At 40.8% G+C, this 24065-nt stretch overlaps 1 protein-coding gene across 2 annotated transcripts; it reads right to left on the bottom strand.

Moving 5' to 3' along the window:
• Positions 1–302: 302 nt before the first annotated feature.
• Positions 303–22231, bottom strand: PUS7 (pseudouridine synthase 7). 2 transcript variants are annotated; one of them, XM_042872600.1, is made up of 18 exons: positions 22144–22231; positions 21131–21367; positions 20275–20345; positions 19193–19672; positions 17237–17333; positions 17032–17133; positions 15592–15736; positions 12071–12182; positions 10692–10769; positions 8920–9048; positions 8573–8698; positions 8241–8302; positions 7668–7828; positions 6632–6758; positions 5520–5621; positions 2973–3102; positions 1859–1950; positions 303–1167 (listed from the first exon to the last, which is right to left on the bottom strand). In XM_042872600.1, the coding sequence occupies exons 4-18, from the start codon at positions 19555–19557 to the stop codon at positions 1031–1033; spliced, it is 1965 nt and encodes a 654-aa protein (XP_042728534.1). In that variant the 5' UTR covers positions 19558–19672; positions 20275–20345; positions 21131–21367; positions 22144–22231; the 3' UTR covers positions 303–1030. The 2 variants fall into 2 exon arrangements, with proteins under 2 accessions (XP_042728534.1, XP_042728535.1); XM_042872601.1 differs by having other exon boundaries at positions 17249–17333.
• Between the last annotated feature and the right edge of the window lie 1834 nt (positions 22232–24065).

The raw sequence follows: 24065 nt of genomic DNA, 5'->3' as shown, positions 1-24065 counted from the left end.
CCAGAGGCGCATGCGCACCTGCTTCCTCCCCGGCCATCCGCACGGCCACGGTCGCGCCCGCCCCCTCCTCTCCCCTCCCCGCTACCTCCGGAGGGCGGCGCCGCGCTGTTCTTCAGGCGCCGTCCTGAGGGGGCTGCGCGACCGGCCTGTGCGGCGGCCTCCGTCCCGGGCTGCTCTGCTGAAGGTGCTGTGCTGGCGCTCCCGCCGTGAAGCTGCCCCGCCGGTTGAGGAGGGGGCAGCCGCCGGGCGGTGTCGGGCCGGACCCATACCCCCGTCCTCAGAGCGCACGGAACCGGACCACCTTCCGTTCATGGGATTTTATTCACACAAGCAGCACGAATTCCCGATTTGGTTTAGAATCGCTGAAAACGCAGCGTAGCTGCCGCTGCAGAACAGCCTCGTTCTGCCTCCCAGCAGCAGCCTGGCTCAGCCAGGGACAGAGCGAGGCGCTACGGCCTGACACACCGTTCTTGTTGGTTAACGTATTCCCAGCACCTTTTCTTGGCGCAGGTAGTGGCAAAGCTGAAACTACACTCGTTTTCCCCAGGAGAAGACCTTGGCTAATTAAAACAGCTGTGCCTTGTGACAGCATGTAGCCACAGCCTGGCTGACTGCAGCAGCTTCGTGGAAGCAAACAGCCATCAGTACCTTCATTCAGCTCTAATTAATTCTCCTAAATCTGTAACTTAATACAGAGACTTCAAGGTGTGCTGAATTGATCAAAACATCCACTGCTCACTGAAGAAGAGCAAGATGAACAGCTGTCCAGGTCAGAAGCTATAAGCCTGCTTCTCAGAGATGCGGCAACACAGCTCAAGCAACCTCATGGTCCATTCATTAAAAAGCACCAATCACTAAGGCTTGTATTACATTACAACCAGCATCTTGCTAATAACTACTTAATTTAAATGCACTAATAAAAACTTAAAAAAATACAAATCTCTTACTATCACCCTTTAAAGATTTGTACAGAACGTAAGTAGGAAAAAACGTTGTGCATGTTAAAATCTAGGCCGTGCCAGCAGTTCGCTCAGCGTAACCAGGTGGTATTCAGCTGCGTTTGGTTTTTTATGCTTGTGTCCATTTTCAAAACTTCTCGAATTGCCATAGTAGCATAAGTGGAAGGAGGAAGGGAGAACTCCATCTTCAGTGCCCGGAATTTACCATCTATCATCAGAGGAGAGAGAAAACAAAAATAAAGAACATAAGTAATGTTTATTCTGAGGGCCATCCAAACTGGACTAAAGTTTTCCACCACCATCCCTGATCCCATACTACAGCCTTTACCACCACACCCCAGTCTACAGTCCATAGTGCAAAGCAGAATTTTGTAAACCATCTTCTATTTAACATTTTCTTTCAGCAGGAAGTGATATTCTAAGTGTTCATCAAAAACTAGAGGGACAGTTTTGTCAGACTGAATTCCTATCCACTGTTCTTTTTTGGTCTGGAAACTACTGTTGAAAGACTGTGTGACCAAAGTTACTTGGAAGATTTACACTGAATTCTGTTAAGTATCTGAGTGGTCTGTTATGCTCAGCACAGATAAACACTCAAACATAGCAATAAGTTGTAGCTCACTTCCAATTTTTCTTTACACATTCTGTAGAGATTTATTGTGGGATGTTTATTTGATTGTACAGATGTCTGTGAGAACATGTAGCAACCGATACAGATTTTGCACGCTCTTGAGAAATAAGGGTCCTTACTTACACTCCTCATTTCGATATTTTCAGTACCACTGTTTAGCAGTCTTGTTCAGTGATGCTCTTTTAAAGAGCTTTCAACAGGTAGCAGTTTAAAGCAACAGACAGATCAACCTTCAGTTTTGCAAAGATCAGCAAATACACCAATTTACCTGTAGGAAGAACTGGTAAAGGTTTTCCTTCCAGCTTATCCAAATCCGTAGTAAATAATGGGATTCTAGGATCATCATATGCAACAACTTCCCTACGTAACATACATAGGATTTATTATTATTATTCTAATTCAGCAGTTACAATAATACAATTGAGATGGAATTACTGTCTATTAAATTAGGTAAGATGCTGTTTATCTTGCAGTAACTGGTAAAGCTTTCAGTACAAAACTTGCCTCTGTTTACACGTGGATTATAAAATAATGAACTAGTGATACATTTCTTTGCATAATTCATCTCTTCCCTCCCATGGAATATCAGGATTTCCAGCTATACAAGAAGTAGTTTATGAAATTATGGGAAGAATGTTGTCAACTCTGAGAATACTTGAAGGCTTTTTTTCTTTTCATTTTGAAGAAACCTCTCTAAACCTTTAGAACAGGTTCTTAAGCATTTTCAATGTATTCATATAATAAAGACTATTCAATATGCACTGACTAGACTGAAAAAGTAACTAGGAAAAAGGTAAGCTTTAAATATCAGTAATAATTAAAGTAAAATTCAAATATTTGAATTTTGTCTCCCTTTCAAACCTTCTATTTTTTTTTCCAATGTAATAGTGATGTTTCTTTGTACATTTGTACAGTCACCTGTTTAAAAGGTATTTATTCAGTTGCTATGTGACAGCCAGGTGGTGCCACTAATAGCAGTGATCTTGTACATTTACATGATAGAAATCTTTCTGATTGACACCGTTAATTGGAGACCAACTTTCTCATCTCAGGATTACAAAAAATAACTGTTTTGAATATTATCTATCATGCTTTCACCATCAACCTGAGTAATTACGGAGTGTTTAGGCAAGCCCTTGCAAAGGAAGGTAGCAACTAGACAGATGTCTTGACACCAATACATTACAAAACCAGAGGACCAGTGAAGAAATAATACTATGATTCAACTTCAACTGTGTGAAAAAGTGGGAAAAAAAATGCACAAAGATTTCTCCCTACCTATATTTTGTTCTGCATGTGTATGCTGTAGGTCAATCTAATGGTTCTTAGTCAGCCCACATATTACTCTATTCACATCCAAGTTCCTTTGTCCTCCTACTTACCAACTGACATTCTGAGGTCGAATGATAATCTTTCTGTACGCCCCAGAAAGTGAATAGTCTCTGATTTTATGCCTCATGTTGTTGATGTCAAGATTGTCAGCTACTAGCATTTCCTTGTAGGCGTCTCCAACTGGAAGAGAAGATATTTAATCAGAGATTGTAGAGTGGCTGATTGAAATGGGCCATTTTCATAGAGCACTCCTTCCTTTATGTGCATTTTAATAGTTGTCAGTGTATATGGGTTAAAAGTTAGACAAAAATGTAAACTTATTTAGTAAACTATTTTCTATTTTATTTAGTAACTATTTTCTTATATAAACTGATTAACAGAGGCAAATAACCAAAAAAGAATCTTTCTTAACAAATAAAAATTGAAGCTGAAAACAAAACTCAGAAAATAATTTACTGACATTTCACTAGCATCTCATATACAGTTTCCAATTATCTACACTTCAGAAAACTGATCTCAGATATATGAAGTTTTAAAAAGAAAGGCCAAACTACTGCTTGTTCTGTCTTTGAAGAAGCACAGACTGAAAAGAGTTAGGAAAGCCATCTGAAGAACTTAGCAAAAGGTACCATTAAGTAGCTCTGACACTGCCAAAGCAATGAGTAACTACTATAATCTCATATCCCCTAGTAATGGTGTGTGTATATACACCTGGGAAAGATGGGGTGGCAGTGGAAACATAAGAATCCATTGCAGCTGAAATACTCTTGTTTACAGCACAATTACCAGCATAACCAGAGAAACCTGAATCAATAAGTTAGCCTTCTCGTAGGAAGAAGGAGCTGGAATTCATCCTCTGCCACGTCTGTAGACAAGATCAAGCTAAGGGAGCAGTCAGCACACTCAAGGCCAGGACTGCTACTCAGAAGGACCCAGGCAGAGGCCAGATGATTGAGCCAAGAGGAACTTATGAAATTTGTTAAGGAAATGTCCTTGTATCACAGAATCATAGAATTGTAGGGGTTAGAAGAGACCTCAAAAGATCACCAAGTCCAACCTTCCTGCTAAAGCAGGTACCCTACCAGTAGGTCACTTGGGTCGGCATCCAGACAGGTCTTGAATATCTCCATAGGAGACTCCACACCTCTCTGGGCAGCCTGTCCCAGTGCTCTGTCACTCTGTGTTCTTCTGCGTGTTCCTATGGAACTTCCTGTGCTCCAAGTTTTAGGCCATTGCTCCTGTCCTATCACAACACACCACCGAGAAGAGCCTGGCCTCATGCGTTTGCCTCTCACCTCCTTTTAGATATCTATAAACATTAACCAGATCTCCCCTCAGTCCTCTCCTTAGACTGACCCAGGTTACTCAGCCCTTCCTCATACAGGAGATGCTTCAGGCCCTTAATCATCTTTGTGGCTCTATGCTGAACTCCTTCTAGGAGATTCCTGTATTTTTTGAACTGTGTAGCCCAGAGCAGGAAACTAGTCCAGCTGTGGCCTCACCAGGGCAGATCAGAGGGGAGGATCACCCTCCTCCACCTGTTGGCCACGCTCTTTTCAGTGCACCCCACGAGAGCATCTAGGAACACTTAACTCCTTGTGATGATGAAAGGCTAGACAGCAACTTTAATTGACAGTTATTTGAAAGTCCCAGTGGAAAGGAAACCAGCAGCAAAAAAATCTAATGGCATGCTAGACTGTGTCAACAGAAATGTAGCCTGTAGCTACAGCAAGAAAAACAGTTAGTGCCCCTTACTGGGCTTTTATTAAGTTTTACTTGGAACAGTGTGTCCAGTTGCAGGTATGAGTACAAAGTAGGTTCTAATGAACTAGAATGAGTCTAACTAAGAGATACTCCAACGGCCAAGAGCTGTAGCACATATCTTGTATGGAGAATCTGAAAGAACAGGTCTTCTTTAGCTTAGAGAAGATTCAGAGACCTGAGACACTATCTGCCCTTGGAAAATTCAGCCCTGACAGGTCAAAGCCCTGATGAAGTTGGCCTGAATGCCAGATGGCCTCTGAGATCATAGAAATCAATCACAGAAATGATTCTATGACTACCTCTTAGTAACAGCAACACAGTTTTCCAAATGGATTGCTGAATTTATTCAATTAAAAACAATTTTGATATAACACACTTTCTATACAAGATATGAAAGATGAAAACTTGTTAACATTTAATTAAACAATATCTGTTTCTTTTCTTCCCAATTTTGAGTTTTTGAGTTACATATTCTGTAAGTTTGGCTTGTTTCCTAATTTTAAAAAACCAAATGCATATACTCCTTAATGAGCTTTTCACTACTTTTTTTTCCTTGTGCCACAATAAATCATTTTGCCTCAGTAGAAATCTTCAGGAAAAGCTATTTGTTAAACTGAAATATGAAAAAGATTTATATTAAATGAAACAAATTACCATGTAAGCTATTACCAAAGTGGGAGAGGCTGACAGTAGCATATCTACTACTAGAGAACAGCTCTGAAACAGTCAATTTTTGACAGTCAGGAAGGCTGCATAGATCTCATCTTCCTTTTAAGAGCTATCTTAAAGCAGATCTACAGTTTCACATTTGTTGTGTAAGTTAGCAGACTTACTTTTATGCTTTGGATAAATAACATCAAATCCAGGTAATGGCATCACTACATCATGAATGGTGTAGTTATGAACATCTCCTTCTTCAATGTGTACAGCTGTGGCTACAGTAAGGACAGAAAAGGAGAAGAGATTCTAGTTACAGCTACATTAGCCAAATTTACAATGAATCATTTGATTGAAACAAGCCTACTTTGGGGAGGGTAACCATTGTGTTTTAATCTCCACTTAATAGACATTTCCAAGAAAAGAAATAAGTTTTCAAGGCTGTTACAAGCAGAATCACAGCCCAGTTTCCAAGGGCTTTTAAAGCTGAATAACATAAAGACTGCTAGGTGATGTCTCCTAGCCAGACATCTGGCTTACATAAAGGAGAAATACTACGTATCACAGAATCACAGAATTGTAGGGGTTGGAAGGGACCTCCAGAGATCATCGAGTCCAACCCCCCTGCCAAAGCAGGTTCCCTACAGCAGGTAGGTTCTCACTGCATCAAAATGCCAGTGAAAAATCCAAGTAAACAAAGCTTTGACCGAGTCTCTGCTTTACTAGATGCTGTCATAGAATGACTTGGGTTGGAAGGGACTCTAAAGACCACCTAGTTCTAACCTCCTTGCCATGAGCAGGGTCACCAAGCAGTAGGTCAGGCTGCTCATGATCTCATCCAGCCAGGTCCTGAATGCCTTGAGATATGGCATCCAGAGTCTCACTGGGCAACCTGTTCTAGCACCTCACTACCCTCTGAGTAAGAAATTTCTCCCTAACATCTAACCTAGATCTACCATCTTTTGGTTTAAAGCCATTCCTCCTTGTCCTATTGCTATCAGACCGTGTAAAAAGTCCATCCCCCCTTCTGCTTTTAAGCACCTTTCAAGCACTGGAGGGCCGCAGTGAGGTCTTCCCACAGCCTTCTCCAAGCTAAACAAGCTCAATTTCCCCAACCCTTCTTCATTGGAGAAGTGTTGCAGCCCTTCAAGCAGCTCTATGGCTCTCCTCTGGACCTGCTCCAACAGTTCCACATTGTTCCTATACAAGTCCAGGCTTGAACACATTTACCATTGTAAATTCCAATGTAATTTCCTGTGACTAAAGCATTCACAACATCCTCCTTTACCTCCTTTAAGTGTGAGATCTCCTGGTACAGCTTTAAGCCCATATTCTTCTATTCTCTTGCTCACCATATTGTTCCACACATAACTCTGGTAGCTATGAATATACATTAAACGATTATTCCTTGGTATCTGGAGGTTAAAAAAAAGTGAAAAATTAGAAATATGTACTTTTAGGACTTTCTCTCAATCATAGCCCAAAATGCCTATGTTTGAAGCATTACCTTCTCCAGCAGCAGACCTAGCAAAACAATTTATTGGTATACAGACTTTTTAAAAAACTTATCTGCAATTTGGAAAAAGGGTATATAAAGAAGTAATGCTTTTGTCCATTGGGAATCCATACACACACACACACACACACACACACACACACACACACACACAAAAAGTGTTAAAATTAAAAATGAGATGCTACATCTTTCTTTTTTTTTTTTTTTAAATTGAACAGCTCAAAGAAACGAAGCTGTTATAAAACACTGAATTCATATTCAAGCTCCTGAAATGCTTAAGTAAACTTTGCAGATGTTAAAGCACAGTGTTAGCCTAATTATCCTCATCATAAACAAAAAATTAATTCTCAGCTCCTATGCTGGGCCCAATAATTTGCTGGTTACAAGATATTTTCTCCGAAGACTTCATCTTAATTACAGTACTTAAAAGTGACTGTGAATCCACCACGTCTATACAGTGCTGCCTCGTTAGCACACTGTCAGTTTGATTTATGCTTTTAAACCAACAGGAAAAACTCTTCTGCACCATTCTCAGATCCATACTATACACAGCTACTAAATATAACTGTATGGCTTCCAACTTAACGAGACTGTGGTATAAATGGGAGAGCTCATTATGCATACACTAATTACAGATGTCGCACATTACTACGCAGCAGCAGTTCAAGCAAAAAAGGTAGGATAAAAGCAAAGATTTTACACAAGTTTAGACTAACAGAAGCCTGATGAGTGTATTTCAAATTCACTGTGATACCATAAAAAGAATATGTTTATTCCAGTAAATGCCCCACAGCACTTTTACACTCACTATGCCAAATGCAGAGATTATGTTCTTCATTCCATACTTTAACAGTCCACGTAGAAGCTGTCCTTCCACGCACCTTTTTACAGGTAGTTTTTTGAGAGCTGCTGCTGGATCTTTTGTCTTTGCCCATTCTTCTCTGCATTTTACTAAGTATCCCTTCTCAGCTAGAACAAGGATGCAAAATAAAAATAATTTAGCCACACACAAAAAATCCATCTATTCTTTTATTAAAAGAGTTGAAAAAGTAGCATTTCAGTCACGGTAACTGCAGAATCACAGAATGTCTGAGATTGGAGTGGAGACTGGAGTGCTTCAAGTGCAGTGCAAACAGAGTGTGTATTAGTATTCAGATCCTTTTTCACATGCACTGCACAGTAAGCCAAAAGAAACAGAAAGGCTGAGAACTCCATCTCACTTGCTAAATAGGCTGATGTTTAAATTTCAGAAGCTGTGCAAAGTTGTCTCCCGAATGCCCTTTCAAATGAAAAGAATCAGAATCTAGAAGTGGTTACTCCTCAAAGTACAATTCTCTGGGGAGGAGGGAAAAGAACACTTCATGTATTTCTCAGTCCTTACCTCCTGGTCGTGGTTTTAGTATCAAATCCATTACTTCATTCCAGTTGTTCTGTAGAATAGCTCTAAGATCCAAACAGGAAAGTGTATAAGAATTTACTAAATACATCTTAAAATTTAGTAAATTTAAACAAAGTAAGTACTGTGTTTATGCAATATTGGCATTATGCAGGACACCTGCTGAAGCAAGTTCAAAACAAGTTCCTTCATGAACCTAAAATTAAAACTAGCACATGCAGTAGGATAGAAAAGCCTTCCAAGAAATAAATAAATTAAAAGTTATAGAGATTAAGAGGGGAAAAAAAAAAAAAAAAAAGGATGAAAACAACACATACCTGCCAATCTGATATGTAGGAACAGCTGTGGTTCCAAATCTTTGCATTCCATAGTAGTTAATGAATCCAATTTCCCTGAGAGAGTTCATTGCTTGCTCTATCTGCTCATCAGTTCCTGTTATATTTCTAGCATTAAACAAACAAACAAACAAAAAACCTGTCTATAACTTTTCTTAACCTTTTCGAAGGGCTTACAGTATTTTAAGGTCCCCAAAATAATAAAGCTCAACATTAACATTATCCAACACTCATCAAATTCAGTAACTTCCATCCCAATGGGACCTTTCTTCTCTGCTGTAAAACCAGATGACTGATGTCCCTGTCCTGTTTGAGGGGAAAACAATTACCTGAGAACAACAGTGAAATGGTTCCCTTGCAGTTCTCCTAATTTCAGTGGATGATTCTTATAACTGAAATTTCCTAATTTAAAGTTCATCAAGCATTTATTCAAATGAGCAAGTCTTTGTGCAGTGATTCTAAAAAAAAGAAACAGACCAACAGTGACCATCCTCTGTTTAGAAAAGCAGGTAAGTTAAATAAATATAAAAATGCCATCATTTCGAAACAAAAGCAGCGAGTTGTGTTTCACCACTCTTCTGCTCTTCTATTCAAAGTATTTTTATGTAACATCTAGAAGAAAATTCCAAAGACCTGGTTATTCACAACAAAACATACACTGCGACAAAACCATTCATGCTGTCTTCATGTTTATGTTTGTGTATGCCCTCAAGAAACCAAAGTTGTAATACTAAAGTATAACACACCCTACGCCACAGGTGTAGTGAACTCTTCTTCACACTTGTGCGTGTACTCAGGACAGCACGATCTTAAACACTTCAGCAACTGGATACTGTGTAAGCTTAGTGGAAATGAAGGAGCATGAAGTCAAACCTGTCACTGAGTTTTCTCACCAGCATTTTGAGAAATACGTCCTGTTTTTTTGCATCACAGAGCTGGCTCTTTGACACTTCTACTAAAACTTACACCAAAACAGAGAAGTTTATCAAACAGTCTGGACAGTGTACTCAGCTCAGAGTGGGCTGATGGTCAGTAAGCTCTCCTTCCCTACTCCACCTCTCTTTAGTGCTCTACAGGAGAGTCTGGTACTGAATGCTACTGAACACTACCAGAATCAGCGGGTTCCTCCCTAGTAGGCTGTCAATGCTTACAACAGGCTGAGCTATTGGATACAGCGTTAGAAAAAAAACTGAACAACACTCAAGATGGCTAAACCACAAGTTCAGTTAACTGCCCATCAATTGATAAACTTGTAATCAGAAATTAAAATCTGTGGCTTCTTACCTGATTCACAAATTAATAATTCCCTTTATACATGCAAAACACTGGGAGAAAAACTACCAACAATTAAGCAGTGAATGCCTTCCTTTTAAGAAGGACTTGATCAAGTTCCTGGCTTTTAGACCTCAGAATTGCTCCACTTGAGGAGAATGGTTTTCAAAGAACTGAAAAAAGCAACAGGGGCAGAATACTACAGCGGCTAAACAGATACTGTAATCCATGGCTGTGAGGCATCTTAGTTACTGATGTAGCACTAATTTCAAGTGCCTACAAACCATGTATTTATCTTAGATCATGCCACGATAAATTTTATTATGGGAGCAGATTAAGGCAGGAAAAATTTCTTGTCTTTTTCTTACCCTTCTGGCTACTCAGAGATGGGAAAGGCAGTGGTTAGCCTTCTCTGGAGCTGTTCAGAAAGTTCAGTGAGAAAGGAAACAGGATTCCAACCAGAGGAAGGGGAAACAAAGGCCAGGATGGAAATGAAACAGGATTTCCATCGTGTCATTCTACTTTGCTGTGCTGCAGAGGGTCATGTAGTGTGGGAGCACACAGAGGCAAGCTGGGCCACTGCTTCATCCAGATACACGCATTCACATGTGCCTACCCTCTGACTCAGGACACTACTGATGGAAAATATCAGCAATCACCACAGAATAAAAAGAGGGATTACAGTATTTTTATTAATGCGTGGCTCCGGTACTCAGCAAGATCAGGACATGAATCTGCCATTCATGACATGCCTACTGAGTGAGCATTATAGCAAGGTATTAAAGTTTCTGTGGTAGGAATGCAAACACTCCAGTGTATTTTTACTTACCTAAGAACAGCAATTTCTTGAACTGTTATAGCCCTTTTATCTTTAGTTCCCATGTAAGAAAATATGTTTGGCTTCACTCTTAAAGACAATAATGAAATAGATTAAAACTACGAAAGCAGAGACAGATTTGACATAATTTTCAGCATAATTACCTAGTGATATTTATTTTATATGAAAAATATGAATTTTACATTAAAAGCAGAACATACACATATATATATGTTGATGCAGCCTAGTTCTGGGAAAGAAAATTTGACACTCCTGAATGTGTGTGGCATTATCTAAGCTATCTCTAAACATGTAAAACACAAGGAAACCTTCCGGAGCAATTCACTTCTAGCACAACTATGCTTTCAAACTACAAGCCTTCAAATACTTCCTTACACAAATGCCCTCAGTTCACAAAGGTGCAGTAATCACTACAAAAAAAAAATAATAATAATAAAACAATTCACAAGACATTCATTTCTCCCTTAAACTTCAATTAGCATGTCTGCTTGAATAACATGCCTGCATATTATGTGAGAATATGGGAAGTTAAAGTTTGTTCCATTTCTATCCTCAAGAAGAAAATTTCCTTTCCTTTCCTGTGTTTCCAGTTATTCCTTCAATGGGCACCAGATGGTATCAAGATTGCCACTACATACCTATTTCCATCAAACTACACCCCCAGCAGTCTCTTCTCATACAGAAACACTAATATGGTGTGCGATAGAGTTAGAAGCACAGATATTTACTGTGGGACAGAAACAATGAAGAGAAGTGGAAAAGCAGGCAATAGATCACTGAACTGACCCAATTTAAAGATAATCTTTTATCTGTAATTGATTATATTCACATCATGCCTTTCACAAATCCTTTTGTTGCTGCACCTGATGGGGTAAAAGGAACTCAGACTGTGTTTGCCTGGAGAAATTAACACACAGAACTACAGATTATCAGTCAGTGTTTAGGAACAAATTAACATATCATCACAACAGTATGTATCACAACATACTGTCATACATATGCACACACTTGAAACAAATAGCTTTTCATTTATGTTATTTTCATTGAGGCTATGGGCTGCCTCACCTTTCTCCAATCAGCCCACTTGAATTACAGACTTCTGCCAATGAAATAACAGGATACAGTCTTTTAAATTACTTGAAATCACTTGGCTCTCTCCTTCTGAGACTCGAAGTTTTATATTTGATACCCTAAAAAACAACTTTTTTTTTTTTTTTTTGTTTTTTTGTTTAAAGAAAAAAACTTGGCTAAAGATTAGGCAACAGTAACCACTTGTGTTGCTCTTAGATTACCCTGAGGCATCACATTAACATGGAACAGGCAGAGGGAAATCCATATGCTGGACAAGTTGACAGAAACAACAGCCTTACCTTAAAAATTTTGATAGGACATTAATGGCATCCATAGTATCCTTGTTCTCCTTGTACAGTACAAAATGGCAGTAGCTTCCTCTGGATTTTGGCCAGGAGTGTTTTCTTGGATCTTTAAAAACAAAAGGTTAGAATGTTAAAAGCGTCTCTTTTTAATTGTTTCAGTGAATATGGTTGCCATTGAAGCTTCATTTAAAACAAACACACAATTGTCAGTTTCTGATTATTTCCATCTGCTTTAGAAAAAAAAAAAAAAAGAAAAATTAAATATTGACAGTAAGAGCCACAAAGCACACTGAAAAATGCACTCAGTGTGTACAAAATGGTGAGTTGTCACAAAGCTAGCTAAAAAAGATCCCCATGTCACTTGACTGCCATCTGATTTGATTAAGCTCTTCAAAACCTTTATCATTGCACTGACTTTCAGCTAGTAAAGTAAAAACCACTCTAAATTTCAACTAGTGTCTGCTCTAACTAACAGGTGAGGACCACTGGAACACTGTTTGTAAGAAGACTACAGTATTATTCATTATTATTATTTATATGCAGACAGTAAATATGCTTAAGCTTCATTAAACTTTTCACTAAAGGACAGCTCTTCTTGTCTTCTTCAGCAAAATCTTGCATTTAGCTTGAAGAGCAAGATACCTCCATCAAGAAATCATTAATAAAACAGAAGAGAGGAAAACAGCAATTCACAAGGAAAGTCTTCTCCATCCAAAACAGTTCTTATTTAACCAATCCATCTTGCACACAGTCATTGTCACACCCTCCAAGAAAGGAACCCCTCTCAGAACTAAATTATCAGCTCTCTACGCAATGCACCAAGAGACTCCCCAGCTCTGGGCACGACAGCCACAGTGTGCCTGTCCCCACACTGCCCATCATGCTGAGCACTGGAAGGCTGCAGCTATAATCCCAATGTTTAACCATTCCTCACTCAGTATGTCAGGGTATTCAACCAGGTAGATGGGGCTGGGGGGGCAGCCTGCATTCCTGATTGCTATTTTCCAGATTCACATTACATATTTCACAGTAAAATCATATTTCTAAGCCTTCTTCCAAATCTTTTTCTGCAACTTAAAGGCTAGAAGCAGTTTGTTAAGATCAGAGTGTATGATACATGAAGTTGTATAAATCTGGAAATTGCATTCTGAAACAGAAGGCTGAAGGGTAAAATTTAGGCTTAATGAAATCCAAGGGAAATTTCCAATAGATTTCATCATCAACCCTGATCATTCAACATCACTTCTCATTGGCAGACACCTTTTCTGCACTGAATGGTTACTGACTATCCTGCACTAGCAAAAAAAGCTGTAGCACAAGCCCAATTCTTGCCTGCTTTTGGGAATTTTAAACACTACTTGTGTGTAGATTGTTTGGGGCTTAACTTAGCTTTGTTTTAGAACTGTAACTAGTTTGGCCAGCCTTATCACAATTTAGGAGGTCATAATGGTTGGCATTTCATTTTGTTAGCATGAAATGTCAACATCTCTTACCTGTTGCAGTTCTGACCTCTGTCCCAATGCATAGCATAAAGAGCACAAAAGAGTAGCATTTAATTTTTAGACTGTCAAAGGGTTTTTAAAGGTGAACATGCAGGTTTATGGTTATGGGATTGTTTATGCTTTAGAGCATCCAACAGTTAGGTGGTGGATGACAGCAATTTCGACAGTTATGCAATGGAATCGTGCAGAGGCAAACGGTGAACATATGGAAAGCTTCAATCAGAGACACAACAAACTTTGTTTGTGGACAATGATGAAACAGCAATTTACTGACAACCTGAAGTATCTGGGGTGTGAACTTACTATAGACACAAAGTATCTTCTAATTTTAAGATTTTAGGAAGCCATTTTTGCTATCTGCTTACATTATGAACAAAAATAATCAGATACCTCTCAGCTAATTACTGCACATTTCTGAAGAGTTTCTTGCCTGGGGAGCCCACACAGGACTGAGAAGTGTTGGTGGCTACATAAGCATGGAAGACATAATCCTGACTAAAAGCAACTGGCAGCCGGAACTCGCATTCATTAGCACTTACACACACCCAACAAAACTGCACTCATCTCCACCAACTTGCACAGGTGGCTGCAGCATCACAACTTAAAAGGCCAAGTTGAAATAGATGATGCTCCTCTGCCTCACAAGATGGTGCTCCAGATCACATTTTAATCCTACAGATACATCGCTAAGTTCTCTTCAGTGTATTCCAAATACTTGAATTCTTCTATACAGTATTTGTCAAATCAGACTGGCTGAATAAACTCAACTGTAACAATGGTTAAAGAAAATATGCAAGCAGAAGGGAAAGGTGAAGGTAAAAACATTACAAACTGACAGAGAATAAAACTGGTTGAGGAGAATTCTGTGTTGGTAAGTATACATATCCATGCACAGTGCATGCAGATACACGTTTTCTAAATGATTAAACAAGATATGCAACATGTTATAATTTGTGCCAATAAACGTACAACATTCGTTATATTCCTTAATAAAATTCCTGTTTTATTCCCTAATAAAAGCCTTAGAAGTAATAACTAAATTGAATGTGGAGATGGTCTTATTTCAAATTTTAAATTATCCTATTTCCTTGTCTTTTGCTTTCTCCACCTCCTTCATCTTTAAAATGAAAGGGCTAGGTTTACAGATTGTATCACTTGTAAAAGCTTGAAATGAAATAGTAATCAAGCAGCTTAAATTGAATCTTAATAATAGTTAAGTATCTGAATAATAATGAAGTGTCAAAAATGGCATTTAGACAATTCTCTCAACTTACAGGAGAAGCAAAGAAGTAGTAACATTAAAAAAACATAAATAAATAAATGTAGAACATATGAATTTATCTCCCATAAATAAAACAAGATTCGGTAAGACTGAAGTAGATAATACAGCCTTTTGAAAATCTTTCATTACTGCCATTGCTCCAAAATAGTGACTATAATATGTATGGACAATCCTCTGAAAATAAAATTAGCCTTGAAAGCAGAAGGAGCCTTATAACTGAAACTAACTTAAAGGCCACAGTAAATACTCATAATTTATGTCTATATAAACAGTAACTCTGAGAAAACAAAATATCTCTAATCAAGTCATCAAGAATTTCGTCATGAACTTTCAAGACAGCCAGGATTACAGCGGTGCATTTCAGCTACAACAAGGCACACGTACATTTCCAGGCAGGTTCATGAAGTCTGCTTCAAACAATACACAGAACAAAGCCCCTACTTTGCCTTTTTCCATTGTAATAGCAGAAGATCCTCTTGCTTCTAATATAATTATACTTGATTAACGATTTGGAAAGAAAAATGAGTAAAAAAAATAAACGGTAGATACTCTTTATGTTTCTAGTTATTTTAGATGCACAGTATTGCTGCAAAAAACCAGCAAGCCAGACTGCATGAGGATGTACGTTCCATGTGAACTACCTTCTACTGACACAATGTTTTTATTTTTTTTTAATTTTCAGATTAGTTTTAGCATTTACTTCACCCAACTGCTGTGATACTGAAACTCACTTGCCAATGCTTTTTTCCCAGCAGCATGATAGGCAATAATGTATTTTTTTCCATCACGATCTTCCGTTTTAGTCTCCAGCCCAGGAAACAAGGACTTAACAGCTTGGTGGATAACTGTTCTTTTTTCTTTAGTGTCTTCAATGACCTGTGTTGAAACACAGGTGTGCACAAACAAAATCAAATAACACAAAAGGAAAAGGACTCCCCAAGATTTAAAGTTTTGCATGCTTAAAAAAAAACCAAACAATTACTGAATCTCACCAGAGTACTGGATGGGTATACTTTAAGAAATCTGGCCTAGTCATTAGTTTTAAAAATAATAAATGCTACAAACCCCAGAAAACCAAAAATTCTCAAGACAAATTCCCTAACTTTGTATTTAATAAAATTTCCTCTTCTAGCAATAACTCTGGCAAAACTAAGGTTTTCTATATGAAAAAGAAGGGGGGGGGGGGGGGAAAAAAAAAAAAAAAGATAAGATAACTTGGAAATTATCTAGCCTAAGATTCCCTAGCCTGGAGAAAAGAAGGCTCCAAAAAGACCTTACAGCGGCCTTCCAGCACCTGAAGGGGGCCTACAGGGAAGCTGGGAAGGGACTTTTCATAAGGGCATGTAGCAACAGGACAAGGGGAAATGGCTTTAATCTAGAAGAGGGCAAAATTAGACTAGATATTAGGAAGAAATTCTTCACAGTGAGGGTGTGAGACACTGTAACAGGCTGCCCAGTGAGGCTGCAGATGCTCCTGCCCTGGAGGTGTCCAAGGCCAGGCTGGATGGGGCTGTGAGCAACCTGGTCTACAGGGAGGCATCCCTCTCTACAGCATCGAGGCTGGAACTAGGTCATCTTATAGGTCCCTTCCAATCCAAACCATTCTATGATTATTTAATATGTTAATGCTTCTTTGAAATTATCAGACCTAATCCTATTCTACCATCTAACACAAATGCAACAGCTGTTCTTCAAAAATATGGAATATTGGACTACTCAGAAATATGAAGCTTTGTTTTATTTTGTACATGGTTTGTATTTCTTGTTACAGAAGACCATTTTTAGCCTCTTTTCTATTAAGTTACTTAATACTCACCTTTGAAATGATCTTTTTATCAGGATGGATGTTTATTTAATACTTCTCAAATAAGTATCTTATAAAACACAACTAGACAGAGAACCAAAACATTGCAAGAAAATTTTAACACCGCAGAAATTAAGATGTGTTTGAGTTCAGGTGTCCCACTGAAATCTAAGTAACTACTCCTGTGCACAAATTTAAGTGTCTGTAATGCCTTACACAATTGCATCCTAACTTAGCAACATTTCAGCATTAGCTGCTGCAACGTCACATACAAGTTGCTCTCATACCTGACATGCATTAGAAAGCTCATAATTACCACTCACTCTTATTCCCTCCCCACAAATTTCATACTATTTATTCATTTTACCTCTATGGCCACACTAGTTTCCTTGTTCTTAAGAAGCTGGAGCTCCTCTAAACGCTTCTTGTCTTCATCTGACAAAACAGTGAATGTTTCTTCTGATGGATCCTGACACATATTTAAGGGGGAAAAACAAACAACCAATAACCCACATAAAACAATTTTCATTTTCTTCATGTTTTTGCTCATTCAGCTGCTACCAAACCTTTACCTCAAAATTTACCTCATCGTCCACTGGGACAGTAAAGTCATCCAAATGGCTCACACGTCCATCTTTGCCTATTTCGTGAACAACGAAGTCCGAGTACCTGATGGGAAAAAAAGCACACAAAAATTGTAATTAAAAAAAGAAATCCCACATCACAGAGTGCTTCCTAAGAAAATATTTGTTTGTAGAAGCCATTCAAGGGAGCACAAAAGAAACTTCAGCTGTGATAAAACTGTGCCTATTCCCACCCCTCAAAATATACCAAGAAAAGAAAGCAAAAAAGTGTAAAATAATTAAAGATGTTTGCAGATACCCAAGCAGGTGCCATAGTTACCTGCTAATAATTAAGACACCATTACCTTGCTACAACTTCAACACACATGTTAACTGCACCTCCCAACAACTGCAGGACAAAACACATTAGCCATTCTTTAAGGAAAGAGGGACAAATAAAGCTCTGTTTCATACGTTCAGCTGTAGAGAACACCTTCCAAAATAAGCTGCTCTGCATCCTCTGTCACAGCAACAAAAACATTGAGCACAATGTTTTGGATTAAGTCACTATGCCCAACAGTGAAACATCCTAACTTTAAGGGAGTTGAGACAGTTTATGTTGCACTTGCTGCATTCTTTTTAAGTAGCAACCACTTCTAAAGAAAAAAAAATATCCTCAGTTTATAAACGTACAAATGCTAAAAGATTAATAAAATACTTCATCATGGGAATGTTTCTATAGCACCCTCCAGCCTATGTTTCTACATGTGCCATGCTATTAGCCATAAGTGTTATTGGCAGAACTCCTTGCTTACGAGTGTTCTGTACCCTCCCTCATTATCTGCAGCTGTCTAGACATGCTAGTGATAGTTACCATAAAATTGCTGGGATTAAGTTAATTATAGGTGTTATAAACTGACATCAAAGTGAAACTGTCAGTCCACAAACATTTCTACCACACAGCCACCTCTGGCCACTTCAGTCTGAAAACTGGCAAATTTCCCAAAAGGCATTTCAGCACAGACTGTGCTCACCAGAGAAGGCTTATGCTAGCTGTTCAGTGCTGCATGGAAAGATTAAATACATCACAAGTACATTTCATTTTATATCATATTATGTATTTTATTATATAAAATGATCTGTATGTTCAAAAGAAAGCAAAAAAGTCTAAGATAATTAAACAAAGATGTTTGCAGATACCCAAGCAGGTGCCGTAGTTACCTGCTAATAATTAAGACACCACGAAGTTAGTACTTAAAAACAAGGACTTGGTGCAAAACAAAACTGCCTTGCTAAGGTAGGAGAACAATGATTTTCATTTCAGAGTTCTTGTGTTTGCACTCACAGTTTTACTCAAAGGTGTTTAATTTAAAAACTAGATTTTTCATAGGGAAAAAAGCTACTAGTATTCAAACATATTATTAAGTATACAATGTAAGATCCATACCCCATGTTATAAAGTTTCCTTTCATGTTTTGTAAATGACACTACAACTGACCAGAATATATTTTAAAGCCTACTGAACAATCTGCCAATACACATGTATAACTACTGCAGCACAAAAGTCAGGAAAAAGCAGGAGAGAACTGGAGAGGGATGGCTTCAGTATCAGTATTGCATCTCATATCAGCACTAAGAGCGGTATGAAAGGTAGCTGTATCACATTAAGCTTTATGCTGCATGCTGCTGCCACAGAGTAAGATAAATGGCAAAGATCAGCATAATCATCTACCTCTATCCACACTGAGCTTCCCCCTCATTTGACAGGAAAGAAAAAATAAACCAAAACCAATGCAAAAAAATGCCAAATTAAACATTTCTTTCAATCTCAGCATCAGCAAAAAAAAGTGATGAACCTCCCAAATGGCAGCACGTAATCTGGTTGCATCCTGTGCGTTAGAAAAGGAAAACAGAGAAGAGCTGTTAACATGGGGAATTAACATACGTAACAAGACAAAGACTTACCTCTCTTTTAAGATTCCAGAAAATCCTTTGTGACAGCTAACAAATTTAGTTATGCCAACGTCGCTTTCTGTCAGTCCATGCTTCATCATGTCTGCAAAGCTCTCTGGATCTCCATCTTCATCACTGTCCTCTAGTTCTTCATCTTCCTGCTCCTCACCTTCCTCATTGGGAATTATTTCATTCTTCGTGTCCTCAAGCATACATTTGTCAGGTTGTTCTATTACAGTCTGAACACTCTGCTCAGAGTTGCTTCCTGTCTTAGAGTTCTCTGAGATCTTCTGTCTTTTAATTTCATCCACATTAGCCGCATCACCCTCAGAATGAGGACGTTTCAAGGATATGTTATTCATTTCTACAGTTTCCATGTTTAAGGCACAGTGTAGGATAGAAAGCCCTGAGAAGCAAGAATGGCTTACTTCCTTGTTTGCTTAGAAGCAGTATCAATACATGGCCTTTTCACCACTCCAAGGACTGTGCACCCTGCAACAGTTCAAGAAAACCATAAATTTTCTGCATTTTTTTTTTTTTTTTTAAAAGTAAAACACCAAGTAAAGGTTTGTTACAGCTGAAACAGCATGACTTGGAAAGAAAGGAGTTGTTAAAGGCACTTAATATCCACCCAAAGGCAGCATGCACATTAGGCTGTAGAAGAACACTACACAATCCCTTTACCACCATCAGTTTTGCCATCACAGCTGCAGCCAGCCCTGTCTATGTAGGCTCTGCTGTCAACGGTAACTTAGTGCCTATCAAGCTTTCCATTCCCAAATCTTCTGCTAAAGTACTACTCTCAAATACTTCTCACTCTACCAAGACTTCATCTTGCAAGGTTTGAGAGAGGATGGCTTGATTCCCCTTGCAAGGACTGGGAGAGGATGGCCTGATTTTTCTAAGCCTAAAACCTCATCTTCCCCTTTTCTACAGTCATCTGCTGTAACACACACAATTCCATACAGAGCTCAAGACGGCAATAATTCAGACCAAAAGGTAGCACGGAAATGATGACAAAATCCTTGAATGAGTGGGACAAACAAAACACAAGCAAGTGAAACGATCTATGAGAACACAGTATGACTACTCACACTGGTGGAGCAGATTCTTCACTGGCAACCTCAGCCACCACCTCCCTGTCAGCAGAACCCAAACATCAAGCCTGAAAAACAGAAGATTTTCTGAGAAGGTTTGTGGGGAGGAAGAAACAAAAACAAATAAAAGACAACCTACCAAAGCAAACCAACAAGCAAACAGACAAAAAAATTAATGTTGCAAGGATATCATCAACTGCCCTGTGGCTTTTATAGTTGCTTCCAGCTATTTCCATAATGGATGATACCCACCACATACCAAAACTCCCCTCTGCAGAAGTGCTGATACATATTGAAGAAAGAGAGCAGACAGCACAGATAGAAGTACAACAAGAGGAGGTGTGTGAGGATATGGGGAGGGATGTGAAGGAGACACTGCTGGGGACGGCTGAAGATGCGCTCCTGGAAGAAGGCACACCATTCCAGAGCAGGGGCACCTTGAGGGGCCCACAGCCTGTGAAGGGGCCCACATGGCAGCAAAGCACATCGTCCTGTATTATTTCTCCAAACACTGGAAAGAAATTTTTTTTTAATTTTGAAGAATATGATGTTTTTAAAGGAGGGCTCATGACTAAGTCATTAATCACCCTGTGCTGAGTTGTTAATTGATTGCTACTGCTAGCCACAGTTCATCTCCTCGTTGGGACTTCTCACTCTATAGCTGACATAAATGTAGGGTAAATAGAAAATGCTTGTCCTATGGACACCTGCAATGCTTTGCTTGAAATGAAGGACTGAAAAAAGAAGCTAAAGAAAAGAACGGATGAAAAGAAAACAGAGACTTATAAACTAAGTGATTCAAAGAGTGACAAAACACGCGGAAGAAAGTAAAACTATCCGCAAAGCAACGTACCTTCAAGCAGGAAGCTTGAATTTCAGTTTGTCCTCAAATAAAATCCTCCTTTAAAAGTAAGGTAATTGTATCCAAGAGAAGCAATTCACCAGCATTTCCATATTCTTCCCATATCTTCTTAAATATACAGAGCCCTGACTGTAAAGCACCAGTGGGGACAAGGCTTCTAGATGGCTCCTGAGACCTTCTGCATGGCGAATGAAATCAAAGCAGGCAGACTGAAAACCGCTGAAATGCCTGCCAAGGAGGTAATGGTAAATCTGATGTTTGTAAAATAGCTAATAAATGACAGCAAATGGTTCCAAGAACTCAGCGTTGGCCACGGACGTCGCAGTGCTGCAGGACACTGCCCGTGCTCACAACAGTCTCACAGTCCTGCCGTGACGGCAGCCAAGGCCGTGCTCTGAGGGCCTTGACTGGAAGGGATGTGCAATGCCCGCAGGGGCTGGGCAGGAAAGGTCTGGCCTCTTCCCGACAGCCGTGCGGCCGCCTCAGCCCCTTCCCTTGTGAGCAGGTGTTTCCATAAAAGCCAGATTCCGCACCCGGCGCGGCCGAGCAGCAGTTTCAGCAGGGATAGAGATGGATCTCCCGCTACACCCATAGCACTGCCTCTCTCCCCGGAGCGGTCGCTCACAGCGCAGCCCGTCACGCGGGGCGCTTCGGCGGCGGCCAACGTCCCGCCGGTACCAGACGGCCGCCATTCCCCCACCGGCGAGGCGGCTCGGCGCGGCCCGCGGGCACACGCGGCAGAGCGGGGCCGAGCCCCACGGGGCTCGAGGCCGGGGAGACGGCGTGGGAGCGCGCGGCAGCGCCGGGCCCCGGCACCGGTACGGAAGCGGCAGGCGGCTGCCCGGGGCGGCGGCGCCGCTCGGGCGAGAGAGCAGGGCCGCGGCCCGCGGCACCTTGGAGCCGGGAGCCGCGCGGAGGCGACGGGCCGCCACGGAGCCCCGCGGGGCGGCGGCGCCGAAGAAGGGCAGAGCTCCGCCCGCCACCAGGCACACGGCGCTACTTACCGCACGCGGGAGCGGGAGGCCGGGTCGGGCGCAGCGGGGAAAGAGGGAGGAGGCGCGGGGAGCGAGCCGCGTGGGCCCGCCCCTGCTCCGCTCCGCGTGTGCGAGGGCGGGAGTAGGAGGGAGGCCGGCCGGCCAGCCCCGGCACCGCCCGCGCCGCGAGGTGAGCTGAGCACCCGCTCCTGCCGTGGCGGCGCTGCGGGGCGTCTTTCGGCAGCCTTTCGGCAGCCCGGTCGCTATGGGTTCCAGTTCCCAGCGAGCCGACGGCAGCAGTGGTGCCCGTGAGCGTCTGTACTGCGCCTCCGGCCCGCTGAAGGTCCTTTTGGAAGCGAAAAGACTGCTTTCAAGCATCCAGGGGAAGCAGGCGGGAATTTATTATGAATTCCTCTAAAGTACAACAGCTCTGCAGAAGCAGATTAATTTTGCCCCGGTCGCTGCAGGCAGTGAGTCAGCACAGCGAGGCGCTGCCCCCGAGCTCTGCTGCTGGCCGCGCTCAGTCCCGGGACGGGCGGTGCAGGAAGCGCCATTTCGGAGCCTGCGCCGTGCAAAGCGGGGGGCCTTTATCAAAGCGGGCTGTGTCTGCGCTGCGCGTTCTCCGACCTTGTCGGAATGTCTACGTTCACCTTTCTGTTTCGGGCGATAGTGAAAAATCGTCGTTAACTTCAACACACATAATTTGTCTTTCCTTTTCAGATCCTTCGCGGCGCATCATAATGGTGACCAATCTCATTCTTTGCCAGGCTATTAATGCCACCTCTTAGCTTCTTCTCATTCTGTAGTCATCTGTTATCCTGCCCCTCTGCTCTGCACTGTGAGACCTCACCTGGAGCACTGCATCCAGATGTGGTATCCTTTGCACAGGAGAGACATGGACCTGTTGGAGAGCATCCAGAGCAGGGCCACAAAAAAGATCCAAGGGGTGGAACACCTCTGCTATGAGGACAGGCTCACAGAGCTGGGGCTGTTGTGTCTGGAGAAGAGAAGACTATGGGGAGATCTGAGAGTGGCCTTTCAGTATCTGAAGAGGAGCTGTAAAACAGAGGGCAACAAACCTTTTAGCAAAGTCTGTTATGAACTGGAATTTCACACTTGGAATTTCATCAACCTAATAGAAAACAGGAGAGGGAAATTGGTTTTGTGAGCCTCTGCAGATGGCTCAGCGGTGGACAGGACCCACTGACAGACATGGAAGAGTTTGGTGCTTCTGACAACTGTGGAGCATCACTGAGGATTCCAGAGCTGTAACTGCAGTTTCCCAATTCCCAGGCTGTCTTGGCAGTAGAAGAAATGCGAAAAAGAGCTTTGTGTCATTTTAATAGTGCTGTCCTCCTACCAATTACTGCTATAGCTGCTGTGCAAGGTCATACCTTCACCCATCCGAGGCAGACATGATATTATCTGCCTGAAAATATCTGTCTGGGCAATCCTTCAGCAAGACTTCTCCCACACATCAGTCCAACTTTTTTTTTTTTCTCCTGTAACTTCTTGTTTCTTTTATGTTGCACAAGAGGTTCCCTAAAACATTTTTTCCTCCCCCAGATTCCTACAGTAATTACGTTAGTCTACAAAATCCCTGTCAGTAATTAAGCAGCTCATATGTTACAACCTCTGCTTGGTATGATAATTACCCTACTGCTAGCTCTCCCTGTTGACTATGTTGATCTTCCATCCACTACCATTAGCTTAAATTGAATAGAATTTGGAGTGGTATGAAGTGCCTTGCACAGGGAAGAACCAGCATTTTGAAGGACCTGCAGGTGCTACCTCAAGGTAAATAGCAAATACTATCATTTCTATGCATTTCTCAAGTTTTCCAGTATATTCAGCAAATTTCATTACAACTTTCTTAAAACCAGTAAGCAGTCTCCAACTTAAAGAACTAATTGCCTGTGTTGAAGACTGTACAGGCAAAATCCTTGAGACTG

The sequence above is a fragment of the Lagopus leucura genome, unplaced genomic scaffold (assembly GCF_019238085.1).
Source record: "Lagopus leucura isolate 7727_CA_CO unplaced genomic scaffold, USGS_WTPT01 Super-Scaffold_100008, whole genome shotgun sequence".
Lineage (NCBI taxonomy): Eukaryota > Metazoa > Chordata > Aves > Galliformes > Phasianidae > Lagopus > Lagopus leucura.
The sequence above is the reverse complement of the archived record's forward strand: the minus strand, read 5'-3'. Positions and strand labels throughout refer to the sequence as shown.

What these genes read in the sequence shown, in the direction of transcription:
- PUS7 (XM_042872600.1), bottom strand. Translation starts at nt 19,557, where the DNA reads ATGGAAACTGTAGAAATGAATAACATATCCTTGAAACGTCCTCATTCT. An exon ending in ACGATGAGGTAAATTTTGAG is followed by an intron (nt 17,134 to 17,236) that starts GTAAAGGTTTGG and finishes AATATGTGTCAG; the next exon opens with GATCCATCAGAAGAAACATT. An exon ending in CATTTCACTGTTGTTCTCAG is followed by an intron (nt 8,699 to 8,919) that starts GTAATTGTTTTC and finishes GTTTAATGCTAG; the next exon opens with AAATATAACAGGAACTGATG.